General features: G+C 37.2%; 2 protein-coding genes across 9 annotated transcripts in view; one reads left to right on the top strand and one right to left on the bottom strand.

Annotated features, from left to right (window-relative positions):
• Positions 1-1231: 1231 nt before the first annotated feature.
• Positions 1232-13716, bottom strand: COPS5 (COP9 signalosome subunit 5). Its single transcript, XM_026115198.2, has 8 exons — positions 13467-13716; positions 13141-13375; positions 11128-11256; positions 9893-9958; positions 8343-8428; positions 6132-6243; positions 5175-5323; positions 1232-1630 (listed from the first exon to the last, which is right to left on the bottom strand). Exons 1-8 carry the CDS (start codon positions 13628-13630, stop codon positions 1546-1548), a joined length of 1026 nt encoding a protein of 341 aa, XP_025970983.2. The 5' UTR covers positions 13631-13716; the 3' UTR covers positions 1232-1545.
• A 54-nt stretch (positions 13717-13770) lies between these two features.
• CSPP1 (centrosome and spindle pole associated protein 1) overlaps positions 13771-20278 on the top strand; it is a 65526-nt gene continuing 59018 nt past the window's right edge. For 6 of the 8 annotated variants that reach the window (XM_064507436.1, XM_064507437.1, XM_064507438.1 and 3 more), the window contains exons 1-3: positions 13954-14035; positions 18215-18318; positions 19600-19696. In XM_064507436.1, the coding sequence (XP_064363506.1) occupies positions 18217-18318; positions 19600-19696 (199 nt within the window). In that variant the 5' untranslated portion in view covers positions 13954-14035; positions 18215-18216. Of the gene's footprint in view, positions 13888-13953; positions 14036-15659; positions 17603-18214; positions 18319-19599; positions 19697-20278 lie in introns of those variants that run through there. The other 2 variants (XM_064507434.1, XM_026115165.2) reach the window with 2 other exon arrangements.

Below are 20278 nucleotides of genomic sequence, written 5' to 3'. Positions count from 1 at the left end.
GGTAGTATTGTGGGCTTATGTACTGCACCTGCTTGTACAGAAGACCATCCCTGCCATTTCCAGGAAAATGAATAGCTCTGAATATTAAAAATCACAGCATTCTTCTACTCCTCTCTCCCCCCTCCCCCAAAAAACAAAGGAAGCATAAAATTGTTGTTCTATCGAAATGCAAATCTGACAATTACATTCTACCTAAATTACCCCAGGTCTGAACTTCACTAGCTCCAATTAAATGTATTTTTCCTAATTATTGGATGCTGCTGCTTTAAAACTATTGACAAATTTCTGCTTCAGGGTGTCTGCATTTCCTTGCTGAATGATATATCTCCATTGTAAAACTTGCATACTAGCTTCAAATACACTGGAATCCATTTGGATGAAAAGCACCAAATGAGTAATAGCTATTAAAATTTCCAGACCAAAATAAAAACAAAACCCACATCAAGGCAGAGTTAAGGCTGAAAGGATATATCAGTTATTTAAGGTATAAAGCATAATGGCATATTGTATAAAGCATGTTATAAATTATCCCCAAAGTAAACATTCCAAAAAAACCAGGAAACTCAGGCTTAAGGATAAAAACTTAAAAGAAATCCAAACATACTGAATTATTGAAATGCAGTGTGAAAGCCTCCAAAACAAACTTAACTGAGCCTTGCAGCAGCACCATGTTGTAAGCCAACAATTATGATTAATGCATTTTAGTATCTATTTTAGGCTAACCTGTATTGCAGAGGTAGTAATTTTCCATTTTCTTCCTTTCCTTGCAACAAGTGAATACAATAGCCAATAGAAGGTGAGCAGGAAAAATAGGTTATGTAATGCTATGTAAACCTATTGTTAATTTCACAATTTCACTGTGGAATAGTTATTTGAGTACATAAAAATATAAAACGTTCATCATAATTGTGACGCTACAAGTAAAATAGTGTTGTATCATGTCTGAATGCTCATGTGCTCAGTTCTCAGTGTGAGAACCAGTCCACTGGACCACTAAAACTGAATTTGTAATGGCTCAGTTAGATTTAAGATCTTCTTAAAGGTTAAAATAATGAGATTTCAATTCTTAAAATTAAATGTAGGAATGAAAAACTGAGAAACAAATATCTTATACTGTGCATAATTACCTATCTAATCTAATTGACTGAACAAAATTTTTCTATGGAACAATAAGAAAATGAGTTAGAGAAGACAAACGTTTGCCAAAAAATTCAACCCCCAAAATGCTTGCTCATTTTTAAAATTGTTTATTGCAGACAGATAGTAGAGATAAATACCTAAGAGCAAAAACTAGTAAGTCACATTTATTTTTCTTCTGGAACAATTCTCCAAATTGGTTGTGTTTTATGATAAAGACCAAAACATTACACTACATTTCAGACCATTTTGTTCTTTAAACTGGTCAAACAGGTGGGAAATATTAAAGGACTACAAATTAAATGAATAATTTTCCACTCCAGCTTCATTTCCCAGATTGAACAAGTCCAAACGAAAGAAACCATGACTTTTTCTGCTTTGGAGATGTGTATCAGCTGGTGATGCATTTCAAGCTATATTAATTTGATTAAAAAGTTTATCCTTAATAACCTGAGACATCAATCCATGTATAGCTTCTATGGTGGTCTTGCAGCTGAAAAACAAGCATAAATTCAATGTTGGCTAAACACTGAACTAAACTGTCATTGCATTTGAAGATATTCAGCTGTTTTGGAAGTTCAGGGTGCCCATAACCCCATGAATCTTCACAACTGTCCAGAAATGAAAAGTCACACACAGGAATTTAGCCATTGTTGCCAATAACTTTTTGTTATTTAAAAACCAAACTGACAAGCACTGTGCGTACAAAAACCAATTTCAGAACACTTCTTCATCTAGCAGTTTAGGACATCTTACAGGAACAACAGAAAGTGAGCTTTGTGGTCATCTGAACAAAAGGTTCCAAAAAATTCCTGGGGGAAGGGAACTATTAACTTTTTTCAATATTTGAAGGATCCCACTGTGCTCTACCCTATCTCCTTTGCCCAACATTAAGTAACTAGTGCATGGCAACCACAGCTCCCCTGAGAAACTTACAGATGACATTAAGGGAAGAGTTTATAACCTGATGAGTTATTAGTCAAAATGTGTGTAACATGGATGTGCAAAAGAACAGCTGAGAAGATTCCTATTGATCCAGTTTTCATTCTATGTACCTGGCTTATGGGGATGTAGTATCAAACACATAAACGTCTCAAAATAGAACATACAAACGTGAAAGATAACCAGCCCTGAAGGCATGAACAATAGGGACAAATCACTACTGCACAAATCAAGGATTCCTAACCAGGGAAGGAGGCCAGCTTAGAGCACAACTTGGCTAATGCAATCACACTCTTGGGTAACTGCTCTCGGCGATGTGTGAATACACATCAGAACAGATGTCATGTAGCAAACTTTAAGTAAGCTTGATGCTAATGCCCTAGAGAGAGAGAGAGAGAGAGAGAGAGAGAGAGAGAGAGAGAGAGAGAGAGAGAGAGAGAGTGTGTGTGTGTGTGTGTGTGTGTGTGTGTGTGTGTGTGTGTGTGTGTGTGTGTGTGTGTGTGTGTGTGTGTCTGTCTGTCTGTCTGTCTGTCTGTCTGTCTGTCTGGTTTTTTTTTTTCCTCCTCATACAGGTAAACCCAACTAGGGCAATTATTCATCCTTCAGCAAACTCTTAGTAACCTTATTTTTTGAGGATAATTTAGGTATTGCTAAATCAATTGTTGGCTGTAACAGTGAATGCATCAATGAAACAACGGCTGCACCAATCTACTACTGGCTGTTCTCTTTTCTTAGAACAGGTCATTACCTGAAGAAAAATATGTATCTATAAAAGTGTGTCAGTAGTTCTGTAAGCCAGTATTTCATGGGAGCAGATACACCCACAGATGCACGCATGGATGAAATTTAATCACACTAGAGAAGAGTGCAGCCTCCTTTGTGAGAGCTGGGTGGCCTCTGTGACTTTCCACATGGGGTACCACTGTTCTAAAAGACTTCAATTCAGTAAGAATTAATTCAGGGAAGAACAATAACCTGTATTACCCAGGAAAGCAAAACAGATGACAACAACAACCTCTTCTAGTTTTATAAATTATAAATCAAGTACTAGCAATGACTGAATAAAACCAGAAAAGACAGATCTCTAGAAACACTGCAAGAAATAGTACACTAGGATGATCAGAGAAAGTAAAGACGCTATTTCATATCTTAGAATAACAGTAAGCACATGAGAGTAACTTGAAAATAAAATGCTATCCATGTTTTGTGACACCAAACAGTGATCAAAATCAAAGGCAAAATTTGTTGGCAACTTCATCCTTCTAGCATCTTTAGTGTTGCTGTTGTAAACATTTCACTAGGAGAAGAGCAAAGAGCATTTTAGTAATTGGGAGGTATCACTTACAGTGATTAACAATAGCATTACTTCCACTGCAAGCACTTTCTGTAACTGAAGTAGTCTAAACGGGTTTTAACTTCTACAAAACCAAAAAAACCCAAACTCTAACTCTATCATGTTTGTTAAAAAACTTGTAAAAGCTGTTAACTTTTCAGAACAAGGAAACAAAAGAACAGACCATGCTAGCAGAACTCTGATTCTGTTTAGCAATGACCATATTATACTTGCATGTATTCTCCCACTGCTTACTGGGAAACCAAAGGGTTGTCCAACACAGAACAGTTTCTGACTCCTGCTGTTTATATATGTGTTCAGCTGAGCCCAACTGAGCAAGAACTTTCTACACTTGCCTAATGTACCTGTAAAACCACTTATTTAAAAATCAATCTTTTCCAGAGAAGATGTCTTTTAACCTCTGCTTTCACTTACCTATCATTAAACTCACCACTCATCTGGTACCTCAAAAATCACAACTTGGTCATTAGCGAAGTTTGTTTTGTGGTATATATTGCCAATAAGAGATAAAAATTGAACGAATATAAGAGATCTGTTCTACTTATCAGGATAAAAGGATGCAGAAGAAGGCCAGAAATCTCCAAATCTGAAAAGCAGAATATCTCAGATCTTACTGAACTTTTGCAATCTGTTCCAACTGATTTTACAGAACAGTTCCTTATTGAACAGAATTATATCTCATTCTGAACACTCCTAAAATGCATGCAAGTGAGTCTTGTGTAGTCCTGTCTTCTCCACAGATGGAACTGAGATTGCACTAGCATCTATTTTAGTGCAGTACTTTCTGGTTTTTGGAGTCTGGAATTTGCCAAACGGAATTTGCCAAATACAGTGTTAAGCCCAAGATACTGTGTGATTCTACTGGATACAACTATCCTTTGTTAACAAGATATTACTTGGAAAAATAGTGATTATATTTACCTTCTAATCACATATATCATTAAGACTATTTATTGGGACAGTGATGTGAAAATTAGTGAAAAGCAACCTATGTTCACTTTTATACGTCAAAGCTAAAAAAAAAAAAAAAAAAAAAAAGCTGATTACCAACAAACAATGCTAAGGGAAATGGAGAACGCTAAGGGAAAGCACTATGACTTTTTTTTTTTTTTTGAAATAATGCTCTACACCCACTGATGGTAAAGTTCATTAACTGAAAACAGCAACTATTTGCAAACAGTGTAGCAAAATATAAAGGCCAGAATTTTTGCAACAAGTGTCTTAAAAAAGTGCTTGCTCATTTGTGAGGAAAAGGATGTATTAAGAAATACGAGAAAGGGAGTTCTTAATTTTTAAATGAATGAAAGTATTACTCAAATGCAAACTAAATCAATCAGACTGTCAGGACTAGTATTTAGGACAAAATTTTAGAATAACAGGAAATTAAATTAGTTCTTAAATCTGATTAACCACACAAAATATGCTATTTTCTAGCAATGCTATCATTTTGCATTTGACAAAAATAATTTTTTGTTTACTTTATACTGGTGGAACTTAACCGTTTTTTTTTCTTAATAAATCAACTCTAGTTTATAGTTCATTCTGAAAAAGAAATATTGAAATGTCTTTGTAGGTTTAATAAATGCAAGGCTTTCTTAATTTCTCAAAAATAACAGATGATATTTTCCTTCGAGTCCCTTGTTTCTATCTATAATCTTGGTAGCTTAAAATTGGTAGGTTACAATTACAGCCTTGAAAATAAGAGTTTAAATCAAAATGATAACACTTTTTACCATCTTACCTATCTCTTGTTGCTTTAGCAAGTTTGTCTTCCGATTTCTTATCATGAGTCTCTAAACCCAGCATGAAACTGCCCCGTCCAAGCTGAGCTTCTGACTGTTCTAATTTTTCAGACAAATCAAAGACTTGGCCAGTGGTGTAGTCAGCATTCTTACAAGAAAGAAAGCAATAAACATATTGAATTCTGAGCTATAAATTCATATTATTATTTGTATGCAAAATAAACAAATAACATCTGAAACGAGCCTGAGAAGTCTGTAGTACTGCAGATTTTAACCAATAGCTGCAGTTTAAGTACCACTGAATATTAAAGCAGTAGTTAAGCCTAATTCATTTCTCTGAGTGCCTGAGAACAGGATTTGAACAGCTAAGAAATACTCAATACTTAAATCTTAATATAAATGCTCTTTATTACTTTCTACCCAACACCCTAAGCAATGTAACTGAGTAAGTGAAATCCATTCATTTTCAACCAAGATAAAAGGTACAAAATGGGCTTTTGCAGAGGGAAATTTTTGATGCTTAGTTGTTACTTTGAAAGTCTACCTGTTGCATTTCTGTTGCAACCTCATTTTAACAGTTCCATTTATTAGACATTTAAAAAAAAGTAATTGTTTACTTATTCAATACTGTTATTTTAAGGGATACTGTTCATTACAGTGCTGTAGAAGAATACAAGGTTAAAAGGTATTTAAGACAAAGACAAAATTATCCAGAACTCTGTAAAATTATAAATAAGAAGTTATCCCAACCTTCTACTTTTAAGAGGCAGGCATAAGGAATATTTAAGTATTTGTGGTTAGAAGAGCAGTCTTTTATGGTTCAAATTTGACACATAGAACCTTAATGAGGGATCTACATTATCTATTAGTGTCCTGTTAAACATTTTACAGTAGAGGGTCTGGCTTTTAGCACAAATGAATTAAACATGCACGTAATAGCATACTGTAATACTTACAGTAAGTAAACTAGAAGAACTCAGAGTGTTCACCCAGTATTTGTTCCACAAAAGCTCAAGCAATTTACGATCCAAAGATGATTTGAAGTAAGAGACTTCTAAAGCATAATACCTTTAAAAGCAAACATGCAAACAAAATAAGCTTCCAATTAAATGCATCTTGTTTGGACGGGAGCTAAACACCCAAATTACATGCATCTGAAAAAAACCTTATCAACAGGAAATATCTTTAAAAATTCAAAGCACAGAACAATAAAGTTACCACCAGTTCCAGTTCTAACTCTAAAATCTTTTCCATATTTAATATATAGCATTAATCAAGGTTTAAGCAATCCCCACTTCCTTTACTGCTATACTCTATTTAAGAGATTGACAGTGATTTTATTTTTTTGTTAACTTCCTGTACAATTCAATGATGCCCTGCTCCACGCTTGGGATCATTAGTACTGTAATAGTTGTAACTTATATATATAAAATTACGGTCATCTATCACCTCTAATTAAATTAGGAGTGTTTGATAATGGTAAATGTTACAAACAACCAAATAATATTATGTACTACTACACATTTTGAAAGCCAGGTTTTAGTAGTGTTACAGAATTCACAATAGATGACAAAGCAGACAGAAAGCTGAATTATTCAAAGTGATTAGTGGACAACATTTAGTGACACTAGTGACAACAATTAAAGAATTATATTACACTTAACTTTGATTAGGAAATTCTTCAGCACGGTATCAATAATTAATCCTACATCTCTTAATTTCTCTGGGAAGTTATTTTACTTGGAATTTCTATACTAAATTCCACCCAAGATTAACAAAATGCTTTAAATCTACCAACACACCACACTTCAGTATTTCTGTGATAGAACAAAATACTCTTACTTCACATCTGGTAAAAAACATGAGGTACTAAGTCAGGTACTCTTCAAAGACATGTGTGGCAGATTCAAAATTAGAAATCCAAGTCACTTGAGAGATAATACAATGGCCTGGAAAATATTTTCTAGAAAGTTTGGATAAAAAAAAAAAAGAATTGTAACAGAAGCCAGCTTATGGAAGCCAGCTTACTGAGATGGACATTATGATGGACATTATTAAGCACTTCTGACAACACCCCCCACCCCAAATGAACTCTCCTGAATTGACTACCTCTTAAAAAAAAGAAAGAAAAGGTAAAAGGTGTCCTCCTCTGATGCATCTAAGCGTGGATTTATGTGCAACGCCAGACTTCTAACAAAAACTCTGAAATGACAGGAACGTTAGAGCTCTACAAGGATTTCCGTCCAGCTACTGTTCTGGATTTTTCTCAAATTGGTTTGGAAAACCAATTCCCAATTGAGAATTTTCAAATTTCTTCATCTCTTCAGGATCAGACTTTGCATACTTGCACTGAAGAACAGATCTTGAAGCACCAAAACACATGAAAACACTAGGCACAGAAGTACTATTAATATTAAGTACGGCCTACGTGATACACTGGCATCAATTAGATCTTCAAGTATTATTATGCACACAGATGCTTAAGCTGTAGTGTTTATCAAACATCTGAAGGTAGAATGGAAACCAGGCTCTGTTACTGAAAGAAGCAGTCCCACTTTTCCTTGGCTGTCCTTTCAAACACTGTGTCTCCGCCATCTGTCCCTACTTTCCATCCCACCTTAGCTGCACCAGCAATAACATGTGCGCTGCCACAAGGTTGGACAGGAGAGAAAAAGCTGTAATTCTTCCCGTTGCTGATGTTATCCTTGAAGCAGCTCCTTTTTCCAATCCCGCCAAAGACAGAAAGAATCTTAGTATCACTGAAAAACTGCACAGTCACATGACCGCGATGCAGGAAAAACAGAACGCACTGCACTTGCTGCTACTCAGAAGACCAACCAGGTTTCAGCCTCTCTAGCCCCACTGCTAAATCTGCATCTGACCCTTTCCTCTCTGCCCTAAGAAAGCAACACAACTACTACTAAAGGTGCTCAAAAGCTCACTGCTAAAGCTTTTACCCATGTTCACCTTCACCATTAAAGCAGTTCTCCCTTAAAATACTCTTATAAATGACAGTTAAGTAAAGCTTTTCTGCAAAACCAAGTGCTAAAGCAACAAAGAACATTAGTATTTGAGACACTCCAAGAAATGCACTTGTCCATGCTTAAACACTATGCTAAACACAAAAATTGAGAACTTGTGCTAAAGATAGTATATAAGTTACTTACTGTTTACAGTGTACACCAAAGTCTTCTATTTTATTAAGCGGAATAGTCTGGTATTCAGATGGACCTTCATCTGGAGGTTTATAGCCCTAAAAAAATAAATAAAGAGCAAAAATGACACAGTAAGTTTGGGATTTTTTTAACGCCTAAGTTGTTTGAAAGCTCTTCACAAAAATTCTCAAGAGAGTTATTTTCTAAAGGAAAATTAAATTTTCCCCAGTAGCCTGGAATTCGGAATTTTCGATTGCAGATTTACATTCGGCTTTACTTACAGTCGTTACGCTACCAGATCTATCAAAAAGCATGTTGGAGCAAACTGGTGGTCACAGTTCAGTTTTTTTAAAAAGGTTAAGACGACAAGTTATGATTAGATCATCTCTCAGATCAAGGAATGAAAGAGCATAGACATAAGACTATCTGTTCTTAGAAGTGATTTCAATTCTCTTTTTGGGGAAGACAGAAAGCATGAGAACAGAGAGGACATACATGCCTTGAATATGCCCTGTGAAAACCTTCAGACACATACGCTAGTTTTAGCCAAGACGGTGCCTCTCATAGCTACTGAGTTAGCAAGAATGCCCATAAACCACTGTAAAGACTCCCTAAAAATATCCTAATGTGCATGTTCTAAATAGGGTTTGCTTTTCTAGTTCAAGATTCTTGTCCCTGACCAAAATTCTGGAAGTATTTATAAGATGGTTTCCCCAAAGCAGTGAATATTCTTTTGAACCAGAAAATGTTGTAAGAAGATCTCTTGTGTATTTGCAAAACAAAAACAATGCTTGAATGCATTTGAGAACCTCTCACAAACATTTTTGTTAATTACAGTTTTACTCAGATGTCAGACTGAAGTTCTTGATAAGTCAGTACCTGGAAGCCTGAAGGATACACCTGAATTTTATTAGCTCAAAATTAAATTACATATTTATATTTCTGTCAGAAATATAAATGTAAAACTGCATTTGGATATTTCCACGATTTCATAGTTTTTAGCCTAACTCTTCCATATTGTTTAATTCTCCATCTTTATTTTTTGTACATTATTTATGTACAAAATTCACATTATTTATTTGAAAGAGTTAAGTAGGAAATTTTGAATCTTGCCTTTCTCAAATGAAAAACAAATTACAACATATAAAACATATCAACTTAGTTTTAGGTCTGAAAAACAATAGAGAAGAATTAACATGAATGTATTTTCATGAATATCACATAGAACTATATCTGTTAAAAGCTGCTATATCGAGTTTCTATAATTTTAGGATAGCTCCAGTATCTAGAGAGTCTATTTGATTTAATACTGCCAAAAATCCATACAAAATAAACTAGAAGTCAACCTTTCTGAATGTAATCAATATGCAAAGACACACAATCATCTGTATGTCAGCATGTCTTTCTTTTACAATGAACAACAACATACAGTATAGCAAAGCAGGTCAAACTGTCAAATGATCAAACTTCAGTAATCTTCAGAGATAGGAACTAATCAATCACTTAGTTAAAGACAGTTTAGTGATCTTGCACCAGATAATTTTAACTAGTTAACTGTTTACCTTAGGATATGTCCTAAATGCTCCAAGATTTACTTTTCCGGCAGATATTGTTCTTGTTGGATCAATCTGTAAGAATACAGGTAATGTTTGTTATATATATTTTGTGAATTATTACAGGAATAAGCTAGTTTTACAGTAATTGTATTTCAGAAACATAATTAGTGCACAGTGTATTATTTTTGTCATAAACTACTTTTTCAATTGGCATTTATTGGTGTGAGATCCTTTGTAAAAAGATGGGAATATTAAGAGTTTTCTAAGGACTGTTCTTCAAACTAATTTCCTCTATCTCCCAAATACTTTAAAGAAAGTATACTCAGAGCAATCAACAAACCATAATAAAAATGTACGTTTTTTTCACCTCAAGTGGTTATTAGATAAAAGTATGCAATATGCTGCATTTTGATAGTAGAGATAGGAGACTATGGAGGACTTCCCTTAATAACACATTTACTAACACACTGTTTTGTTTTGAAAGGAAGAGGAAAAAAAAAATAGGAAAGCGTTCCGAATCCATGAATTTACATCGTAACATAAGAGAACTCACATGGCAGTAAAAACTTCCTAAGACTGATTTATCCTTTCCTAATGTAATTTTATGATCAGAGTTATATTCCTTTTCTCTGACTAATTTCAGTCTTCTTTTCTCCTTTGTTATGTTCTTCAGTAGCAATGGTTTCGCAAACAGCTTTTGAAATAAGGTTTACTTTTGATTTAAAATGCGATCTGAAGCCTGGAAGACATGGAAAGGCCCAAGGAGTTTTTCAGAAGATTTTTTCTTCAAAGATAGCTTTCCTAACATCTTCTACTATACTATGCCAATGATTTCATTTAGAAGGCATTTTATATTGACTTGGCTCTATTATACAACTAGGCAACTAACAGAACAAAAAAACCAGAATTTTTCATCTATTGCAGAATGCTGAATGTGGACTGTTCAATAAACTTTTCTGATATGCTACCAAGCAGAACTTTAAGTTAAGAGCAGCACACATGTTTCAGCAGAACTACATCATCTTGACTGATGCAGTGAAACTGGCCTCAGTGAACAAACATTACTGTTTTGACCAGTGTGTGGCCAAAAAAGCAAAGGGAGTGATACTAATTTAAGATTTGAAGCTAACACTTTCATCATGCAGAATATGTGCTACCAAAACATTAGCTACCAGAAATCTGCTGATACCCAGTTTTACCAGCTTATTGAATGATTAAATTAACTATCAGCCAATACTTACAACCACCGCTACAAAGGGTTCTTGAAATTGCTGATTAAGCATCTGAGTACTGACATCGATCCCAGAGAGCCAGCAACCATAGCCAGGGTGACTGTGATACCAGCCAATGGCATTTTCTAGACGGCCAACCTAATAGGAGAGAAGGAAAAGAAATCCATAGTGTTAAATACCTCCATCCTGTAAGTAACATCTGCCCTCTACTGGACCTTCCAGTATACTACAACATGGTAAGGGCATAAAAAGAGAAAATACTTAAATAGCCTAAGTACTAAACATACAACTTATTCTGCAAAATTATTTTCTAGAAACCATATAATCTGTATTAGCATTCTCTGTGATAGCTACTTCCACAAAACAAAAACATTAAACTCCAAGGAGTCAGTAATTGTTTTTCCAATGATAACTGAAGTACAGAACAGATTTCTCATGGTGACATGACAGGTAAGCTGGGACTTTTCAACCTGGAAGAAAATTTTTTTAGGGAAGATATGACATAAGTATAAAAATCTCATATCCCATAGCGTATATCCATAGAGAATGAAAGTTAATTATTTTCAACAGTAACACACCTCAGAAGCATATTACGAGTTTATTTGTAGTTTTAAAAATAATGATACATACTTTCAAACACCAAAATGACAGAGTTCATTGCAAGAGAATGCTATGAAAGCCAAAAGTTAAATTTTATAGACTTTGGGGGATTAGAAAAATTACCAGTATAAGTTTCCAAATAATGCTCTGGCTATATCTACAAACTCTGGAAGAAAAAAAAAAAAAAAACAGAGAATGAACACCTGTTACACCTACATTTATTGTGATCCTTGTTCAGAAATCTCTTATTGGCTGTTGAATACTGGGTCAAATGAACTTTCAGCATGACCCTATATATGTTTTTATATAAAAGAAAGTCTTAAAACATACCGACTTCTGAATTATGTTTACTCTTTTCTGACATTATGATCCAATCTAACTCACATTTATTTAAAAATCTTTAATTGTACATAAAGTATGAATAGAAGTACAACACTAAATAACCCAAATATTGTCCTCTTATCTGCAGAGAAGAAGGAAGACAGCTCTACTTTTTATAGATTTAAAATACTTCAGGATTAAAGAAAAACCAAAGGGTACATTGCACCTACAACTATTTGAGTTAGAATGATTTATAGGATTCATAGTTATAGGATTCATAGGTTATTCATAGGATAGGAGTGCGCAGCACTGTCAGTAGGTAATCTGATGTGCTGTGCTGGTTTTTAGATAAGCCACAGAGCAGATTCCCATTTCTATTACTCTTCTGCATGTAAAAATTTTACTGCATTCTCAGGCTTAACATGATATCGATCTCTCAGAATATGGTGAGAAAGAGGGGACAGGCATTTCACAGTAATTAATCTTATCTTCAGTCACATTTCTTAATTATAAACCTGGATAATTAATCACCACTGACACATACTTATTTATTCATTAGTATTTTTCTTCATAAACATGTTTTCTTTTTTATTATGCAAAACAGCAGAGTGACTGTATAGAAAGACTTTAGAAGGCAAGAAAGTAAGAATAAGTGCCATTCTCCTGTTCTACAAGTAGTAACTGGCTTTGATACAAAAACAATTTACATTTAATTGTGTATATTGCTTTTAGAAATGCATATTATATCTGTTATTTTAGAAACACACTCCCTCCTTACTCCATTCGCAAGCCACCAGCTGTAGCCACACAAACACTTCCTGAGTGATGAAAATCAAGAGGAAGGAAAACACGCTCAGGTATCTGATGGCATATTCTGAGACACGAAAATAAATGCGAAAATGTGAAAGAGAGCTGGGCTCCTTGTGTCTGACAGTTTTCTGAACCATGTTTGAGCAGAAACATGGTAACTGGACAGCTGCCCTATCACATGGGGGGGGTACAAAACCCAGACATGCAGAAAATATTAACACACAATCAGCTTACCACAGGGCCTGCGACCACTTTGTAGGGGACGCAACACCCTGCAGCGCTTCTTTTTACCTGCTTTGCGTTCTCGATGTAGGCGGCCATGTACTCGTAGGCGGCCGCCTGGGCGTTGACGCGGGTCTCCGTGCCCTCCACGGGCAGGGCGAAGCTGTCCATGATGATCATGGTCTCCCCATCCACCTTGCCCAGCATCAGCCCCATCACCTCCAGGTTGCCGCCCGACCTGGCGTGCATCACCATCTTCAGCAGCGCCAGCGCCGAGATCTTGCAGTACTTGAAGTAGTGGTGGCTGCGAGAGAGAGGCCGCGGAGGCGCTCAGGGCCCGGCCAGGGCCCCCGCCTCGCCCCGGGCCCTACCGCCCGCCCCGGCCCCGCTCTCACTCTTTGGTCCACGGCTTGGCCGCCAGGATCTCCTGCTGCTGCTTGCGGTCGTACTTGTAGATCTCGTCGATGCTCTGCGCCTCCTGCATGTTGTTCGCCAGCTCCCACGTCTTCTGCGCCATCCCGCTCCCCGAGGCGCCGCCGCCGCCGCCCGCCGCCGCCATGGCCGCGCGCCGCCTCCCCGCGCCCGCGCCCAGCCCCCGCCGCCACCAACCGGCCGTCGCGGGGGGAGGCGGGGCAGCGATGTGGTACGGTCCGCGCAGGCGCGGGGCGGCGCGGGTTGGGCGGCCGGGCCGGGGGAGGGGCGGGGTCGCCTCAGCCGCGGCAATAAAACCGTGTAATGACAGCTCGGTGACCGTGTACACTTCTTTTTTTCTTTTGTAATGCAGTTACAGTCTGTCGAAGGCATTCTGGGTTTAAAGTACGTCTTTCCGCCTCACGGGCGCCGGGGGGGAAAGCTTGTCGCCGCCCTCCGGAGCGGCAGGGGGCGCTGCTGGGTGCCGCCCGCCCGTTTCCGGGTAGGCGGCAACGCGCGCGGGACGCGGAGGCAGTTGCAGCCGCCGGAGCCGGTGAGCGGTGCGGCGGCAACGCTCGCGGGGTGCCCTGCCGCTGCCCGGCCTGTGGGCTCTGCGGCGGCGCGGCCTCGCACCCCGCGGAGGCCGGCCGCGCTCCCCCCCCTCCGCCCCCCGCCGCCGCGGACGGGGCGGCTCGCGGGGAGCGGGACGGGCGTGCGGGGCGGCGGTGCCGGCGGTCCGCGCGGGGGGAGGCGGGGGCGCCGCGGGACGCGCGCGCGGCCTGGCGGCGGCAGCCGTTTACTGTGCGGCCGTTGCCTGACAACGGCGCCCGCTGCTTAAAGGGGCAGAGCCCGCCCGTCGCTCCGCCCCGCCCCACCCCCGCGACGGCTCGGACGACCGGTATCGCCCGCGGGGTGCGGGGGCGGCTTGGGGGGGCCGGGGCGCCGGTGAGAGGCGCCGCAGGCCGGGGAGAGGGCGGCAGCCGTTGTCCCGGGCTGCTGAGGCTGGAGTGATATATCCGGCTTCCTGGCCTTGAAGGTTTTCTGCAGTTAGTTTCTTCTGAAACTTTGAAAACTGGGTCTTAATGAGACAATCATGTGACCATATAATCTATGAGTGCAATAACTGAACACGGCATAAAATTGCTTTTTAAAGCATCTCTTGAGTACAGAGACATCCATTAGTAAGAACTGCGTTTAGGTAGAGATCCTCTAAAATCTCATGTTCAAGCTTAACTCCTTAAGTATCTGTATGTTTTCTACTCCCTGGTGTATTTGACTAAATTGAAGTTTACCTACCTCACTTTTGCTTCTATGAACGTTTCCTGTTTAAAAACAAACAAAAAAAAGTTTATGAAAAATTTAAAAAATTGCTTAAAAGTAAAATGTTATAAAATATTCTTGCTGTGGGGCACATTTGGGCGGTAATTGGAAAAAACAGAAGTATGTTTAATTTCCCTTTGTATAATACAGTGTTTTGGGGATGTTGTGCAAATACATACAAGATATTGATATATGCCATCAAAAATAAGGTTTTTAATCATATTTAGAAAATAATCTGTTTTCCAAAACACATGAAAAATCTGTTGTTCTTTTGCACCTTGTAATTTTGGGGGCATATGGTTTAAAGTTGGGTTTTCGAACATTTATCACGTTATCATTTTCCCTTTTGTTTCATACACATGCACACTGAGCAGTTTCTCAAACTTTAGTTTTGAACCTGCTTCTTCTACTAGAATAATTGAAAGGGTCTAGAAATTCTGGCTACTATCAATGATTTGGAACAAAGAACAGTACACAATGTGCTTTCAGACACATTGCTAACCTGCTAAGCTAAACTGACTATTTTATTTTGCATTAAAGTAGTTTTACAATGGCAAACTTTGGTAAAGCTAGTTTCAAGTTAGTGGTTCACTGAGAATTCAGTGCTGTAAGCTCCAACATAGTTTGTTGTGCAACTGGGGACTGTGGTAGCTTTTTTGGATAGAAATGTGTTGTTTATGTATTTTTATTGTGTTAGTCATGGTCTCTTCACTTGCTACAGTAGATCACAAAATTAATTTATTAATATTCAGTAAGGTGTTTGTTTATATACTGATTTTGTGTGTTTGTGTGTGTGGGGGGTAGGCTTCTCCTTCAGGTTGTCAGTGCTTTGTTTGTAATACATAAGAATGAAAGGGGGGGGGGAACCAAGGATTCTTTCTCTTTCAGTATAACATACCCTTTTTGCTTATCTCATAAAGTTTTCACTTATGCATATTCTAAAAAGATCTCAAGGAAAAGGACATAGGACATAAAATGCCTAGTTATTTTCTCAGAGTCATTTGGCCACATTTCCTTGCTGTTTAGCTGTATTAAAGGTATGAAAAGGAAATGAAAATATAAAGGCCCAGTCAACAGTGCTGTAGTGTTAGTCGTCTCTGTTTACATTCCCAGGCCTGCAGTTGTGAGTTTTTTTCATAGTTATTTGAATGTCTGTATTTCAGCTGTAACTTGATTGGTGGTTTCTCTTTGTTTTTAAATTTATTAAGTTGTTTTTTTGAGCAGTATGGTAAAAATGAAGACTGTTAGAATGCTCAGTTTGTTCTTCATTCTAGATAGAAAGTACACTGCAAATGTCTATTCCTTTCCTTGTACAGTCTTTCAAAATAGGTTTGGCACCATTCCAATATACTCATCTGAAAGTAGTTCTAGTGTTCATAAATATTAGTGTAAATGAAGATCTGAATTTTGGATGTTTCAGTCAATAAATTTTTGGGAAGGCTTCTCACAGGTCTTCCCTATATTAATTTTCCTCGTGGTGGGTTTGCTGCAGTGGACAGCTGATGAGGACAACTTGTTGTTTAATGTGACAAATTGTTGTATCCATTCAGAACATTTTTTTCATTATTCTTATGTAACTCAGTAGTCTAAATAGAATTTATCTGTGCCTGGAAACTTATGCTCTTTTAGATTTCATTTATCCCTTAACTTTATCACTGTGTAAAACTAATGAGATTAAAGATTTAGGACAAATCAGATGGGGGAATTTATTTTTGGATTGATTGTCCTGTACTACCACTAGGACTTGTAAATAGGTTGTCCTAGTTCTACCTCCTTTGTAGGAATATTATAATTTTATATTACTAGTCAAAGAATAACATTAAAGTTTAATGCATGAAACAAAGCAGATGTAGTCCTTAATTTCAGGTCTTTGCTGTCACATGACATTGCCTATTGACTTCATTTATCTGTTGCAATTCTGACATTGTATCTCTTCATCTGCATTTTCCTAGTAAGTATTTAATTCATTCTCTCTGAACATGTTATTTTATGTTTTCCTGTTTAGTATCTTATTCTGCTGGTGGGTGTATGTGTGTTTTAATTCTTTGGTCCTTTCTCTGAAAGTATCTTCTAATAATATGTCATCACTGGCTTACTGTTTACTTCATACAACCTGTAGGCTTTGGATACTGAATTTGCCTCAGTAAAACTGCTGGATTTTTAGATGCCAGATCTGATGGTATTGCTTAAGACCTGTGTTAGCAATCCTGTTGCTTAAATTGTGTGATTAGTATTAGAGGTGTTTGAAGGTCATGCTTTTCTTCTCAGTTTCATTCTTCCTGTAAGTGTGGACTTCTTATCTGTAGGCTTAGTTTTGTAAAACTCCAGTGGAATCAGCGAAGAAGCTGAGTAGAGATTAAGAGTAGGCTTGTATGAAGTCAATCTTTTTCTTCTTTTTTTTTTCATACTTAACTCTTCTTCAGTATGCTGTTTTGCAGTATTTTTAGTTTTGATGAGACTGTTCTAAGAAAGAATATTCTGAAGTCTAAATGTTTGGCCAGTTGGTTCCATTATCATGAATTCGATTAACTTTTGTTATGAGCTTATCTAGAAACAGCAATGTACAATAAATTGGACAAATGTGATGCTAAAAAATTTCTGCTCTGAAGAGCTTCCAGTTAAATAGGCAAGTTATTCAACTAGTGGCAAAGGGATTTGATCAACTGTTCCTGCAGTATTTTTTATTACAGATAGATGACTTGACTGTTTATAAGCCAGTGCTGCTTAATATCCACAAAATTATGATCCTTGGAGAATTACAGCTGTTCTTATTGTCTCTGCAATTTTACTGACAAAGAAGGTAGTGATACACTTTTGGCTCCAACTCTGGAAACGCTGCACATGTATTTTATGACTTATTTCTTATTTTTTAATAGGCTTGATATTTTCTATGACAAAAAGTCTTTAGAATTATAATCACATAAGTGGCTATTTGATTTGGTCTTTACTTCAGAGTACATGTTTATTTTGCACTTTTGCACTTTTGTTGCCTAATGATCACTTTATTGTTACTGTTTATCTTTTCTGTTATCTGTCTTTGATTTTATAATTCACTAACAATAAGCTTTTGTTATGTATAGTGAAGGGTAGTTGGTAGACTTCCAAAGCATTATTAAATTAAAGGAAAAAAACCTTTTAACTAAGTTAGAAAAGAGATTTGAGAAATATCATCAAGACATACCATCTGGAATTTCTGATTTTTTTTTCTCTCAGGAGAAACATCCAGTATTGTCCTCAGGGCATCTCTTTCTTGAGATGGGTTTTCCTTTAACCTAGCAGAGAACTTAAGCCTTGCGATTTTGAGGGAGCTATGTGAACATGACTTAACTGCTGTCTTAAGCAACTGTAACTGAGCTTTAAGTTTTTGCTGCCCTGACATAGATGCAATGTTTTCTCTTTTCTGTAATCTTAGAAATGATGGCAGATGATTTAGAAAAATTTATTGAGGATCAGAAGGCCAAGCTGGCACAAGATAAGGCAGAACTTGAAAATGATCCACCTTACATGGAAATGAGGGTAAGAGTATTAAATGGTTTTCCTGAATTTAAACACTTCTGTTGTTACAGTCTTGAATTAAGCTTGCTTTTACTGTGCTCTTAAAAGTTCATTTGATGTGAAAGTAGGTATTAAGGATGTGTCTGTTCAAAGCAATTTCTAACTTCAATATGCTGTGTCTTTACATATGTATATTTTAAAAAGCTCTCTTTGCTCCCTGGCATACATATTGCAATTCATATTTTACAAATGGGAAAACTCAAGTAAATGCTTATTAGTCCTGCCTCTGCACCCTAAGGCAAACTGACTAGCAAGGTGCTGCTCTCTGGCCACCCCAGAAAATGGGCAGTGGGAAGCAGGCATAAGGGATAAATAGCCTTAATGTTTTTAAGGAAAATGGCAAATAAAAAAGGCAGATTACTTAATACAATCAATTCCACAAAATCTGTTGTCATCACTAGTTTCCTCTTAGAAACTTTAGTACATAAGCTATGAAGATTGTATGATTTGTGTATCACCATTGAGTTATTTAGTAGTGCAAATACATGGCAAAAAGCTGCATGTTAATTATTTAGTTATTGTAACTCTTAGCTAGCTGGAATGAATTCCTTAGGGGAAAAAAAACATGTTTTGGTTTTTATTTATTGTTTATGGCTTAAAAAGCCCTAAATAGCTTGAGCTTCTAACACTGATTGCAATACTGCATTTCTATGCCCTTTTTTGTTTCATCAGAAGGTTATGAGCATTTATCTTTGCCCTTGTGTGTTTAAGGTAAATATTTTTTACCTGTTTATAATAATTCTCTCCAGAAAGTTAGTTGTTAGGGTGCTGGAAGAAAGAGTTGACTTCCTTTAATTTGCCTCCTTTGCTCAGAGCAACTTTAGAGAGAAGGAGAATATCTTCAGCATGTAGTTGGATAAAGTCCTAAGCTGTTTGGTGTCAGCGTAGTTACAGGGAGCTTTGAACTTGCCCTACAATACCCAGATATTCTTTCATAGTGTCAAGCAGAGCACATCAGTCCAGTCGCTGTAGAAAACAAAGAGGATATGTATAAACTGTGATACTTGCAGAAATATGATTTGATTTGTTTCAGATGAAATATCTTGAAGTAATTCCTGTGTAGTGGAGGAGCTGCTACTTTTTTGATAGTATCAGTGAAATATACAATTAGTTTCATATGTTAATCCAATATCCCTTTCAATCTCTCTGTTCTAAAGTGCTAATAATTACGCTAATGATATTATTCTCATGTGGTACTTCTTTTACCTTGTGATGCAGCAAATGCTGTTTTTTCTGTTTCAGAATAAAGAATCGGACAAGCTTTCTGAGACTAGCAAAATGTTGATTTCCATGGCTAAAGAAAATATACCTCCAAATAGTCAACAGAACTGTCCTTTAGGTATAGTATATCTTTAATATGTATTCTGGGTTTAGGTAGTATTTAATTACCTCTGAGAATTTTGGGGAGGGCATTACTGCTTTGAATTTTTAATTACAAGATTGTTGTAATTCAAGTGTACACCATTTCTTTTTTCTCCCAAATGTCTTGAGGTTCTGTGAGGTGTTTCTGTGGTTATGCTTGTCTTCTGAGATTTGAATAAAGAAAATATGCCAAACACTTCCCCCCCCCCCCCCCTTTCTTATAAAGGTGGCCTAATTAACAAAAAAAAAAATCTGCATTTGGGGTACTTGAAGCAAAAGTTTTTGGAGGCCATCTTTCATCTGGACTATCGGCTTCCTGCAAAAGGTTTCTTTCTCCATGCTTTGTGCCAGAGAAGCAAGGGCGCCTTTTCTGTCAGCCTCTTAGCTTAAAGTCCTATTCTGCTCTGTCAGCTTGGCTAAAAAGGAACACAGACAGTTAAACTAACTTTTTCTTTTAAATTCTAAATGTCATTAAACATTTAGGCATAGAGTACTAAACCAATTTTGTTCCTTTTGTATTAAAGAATGATAGAACATGGTTATTCTTTATACAACGAAA

Source organism: Dromaius novaehollandiae, chromosome 2 (genome assembly GCF_036370855.1).
Source record: "Dromaius novaehollandiae isolate bDroNov1 chromosome 2, bDroNov1.hap1, whole genome shotgun sequence".
In the NCBI taxonomy this organism is placed as follows: domain Eukaryota; kingdom Metazoa; phylum Chordata; class Aves; order Casuariiformes; family Dromaiidae; genus Dromaius; species Dromaius novaehollandiae.
This window is presented reverse-complemented; position numbering and strand designations above follow the sequence as displayed.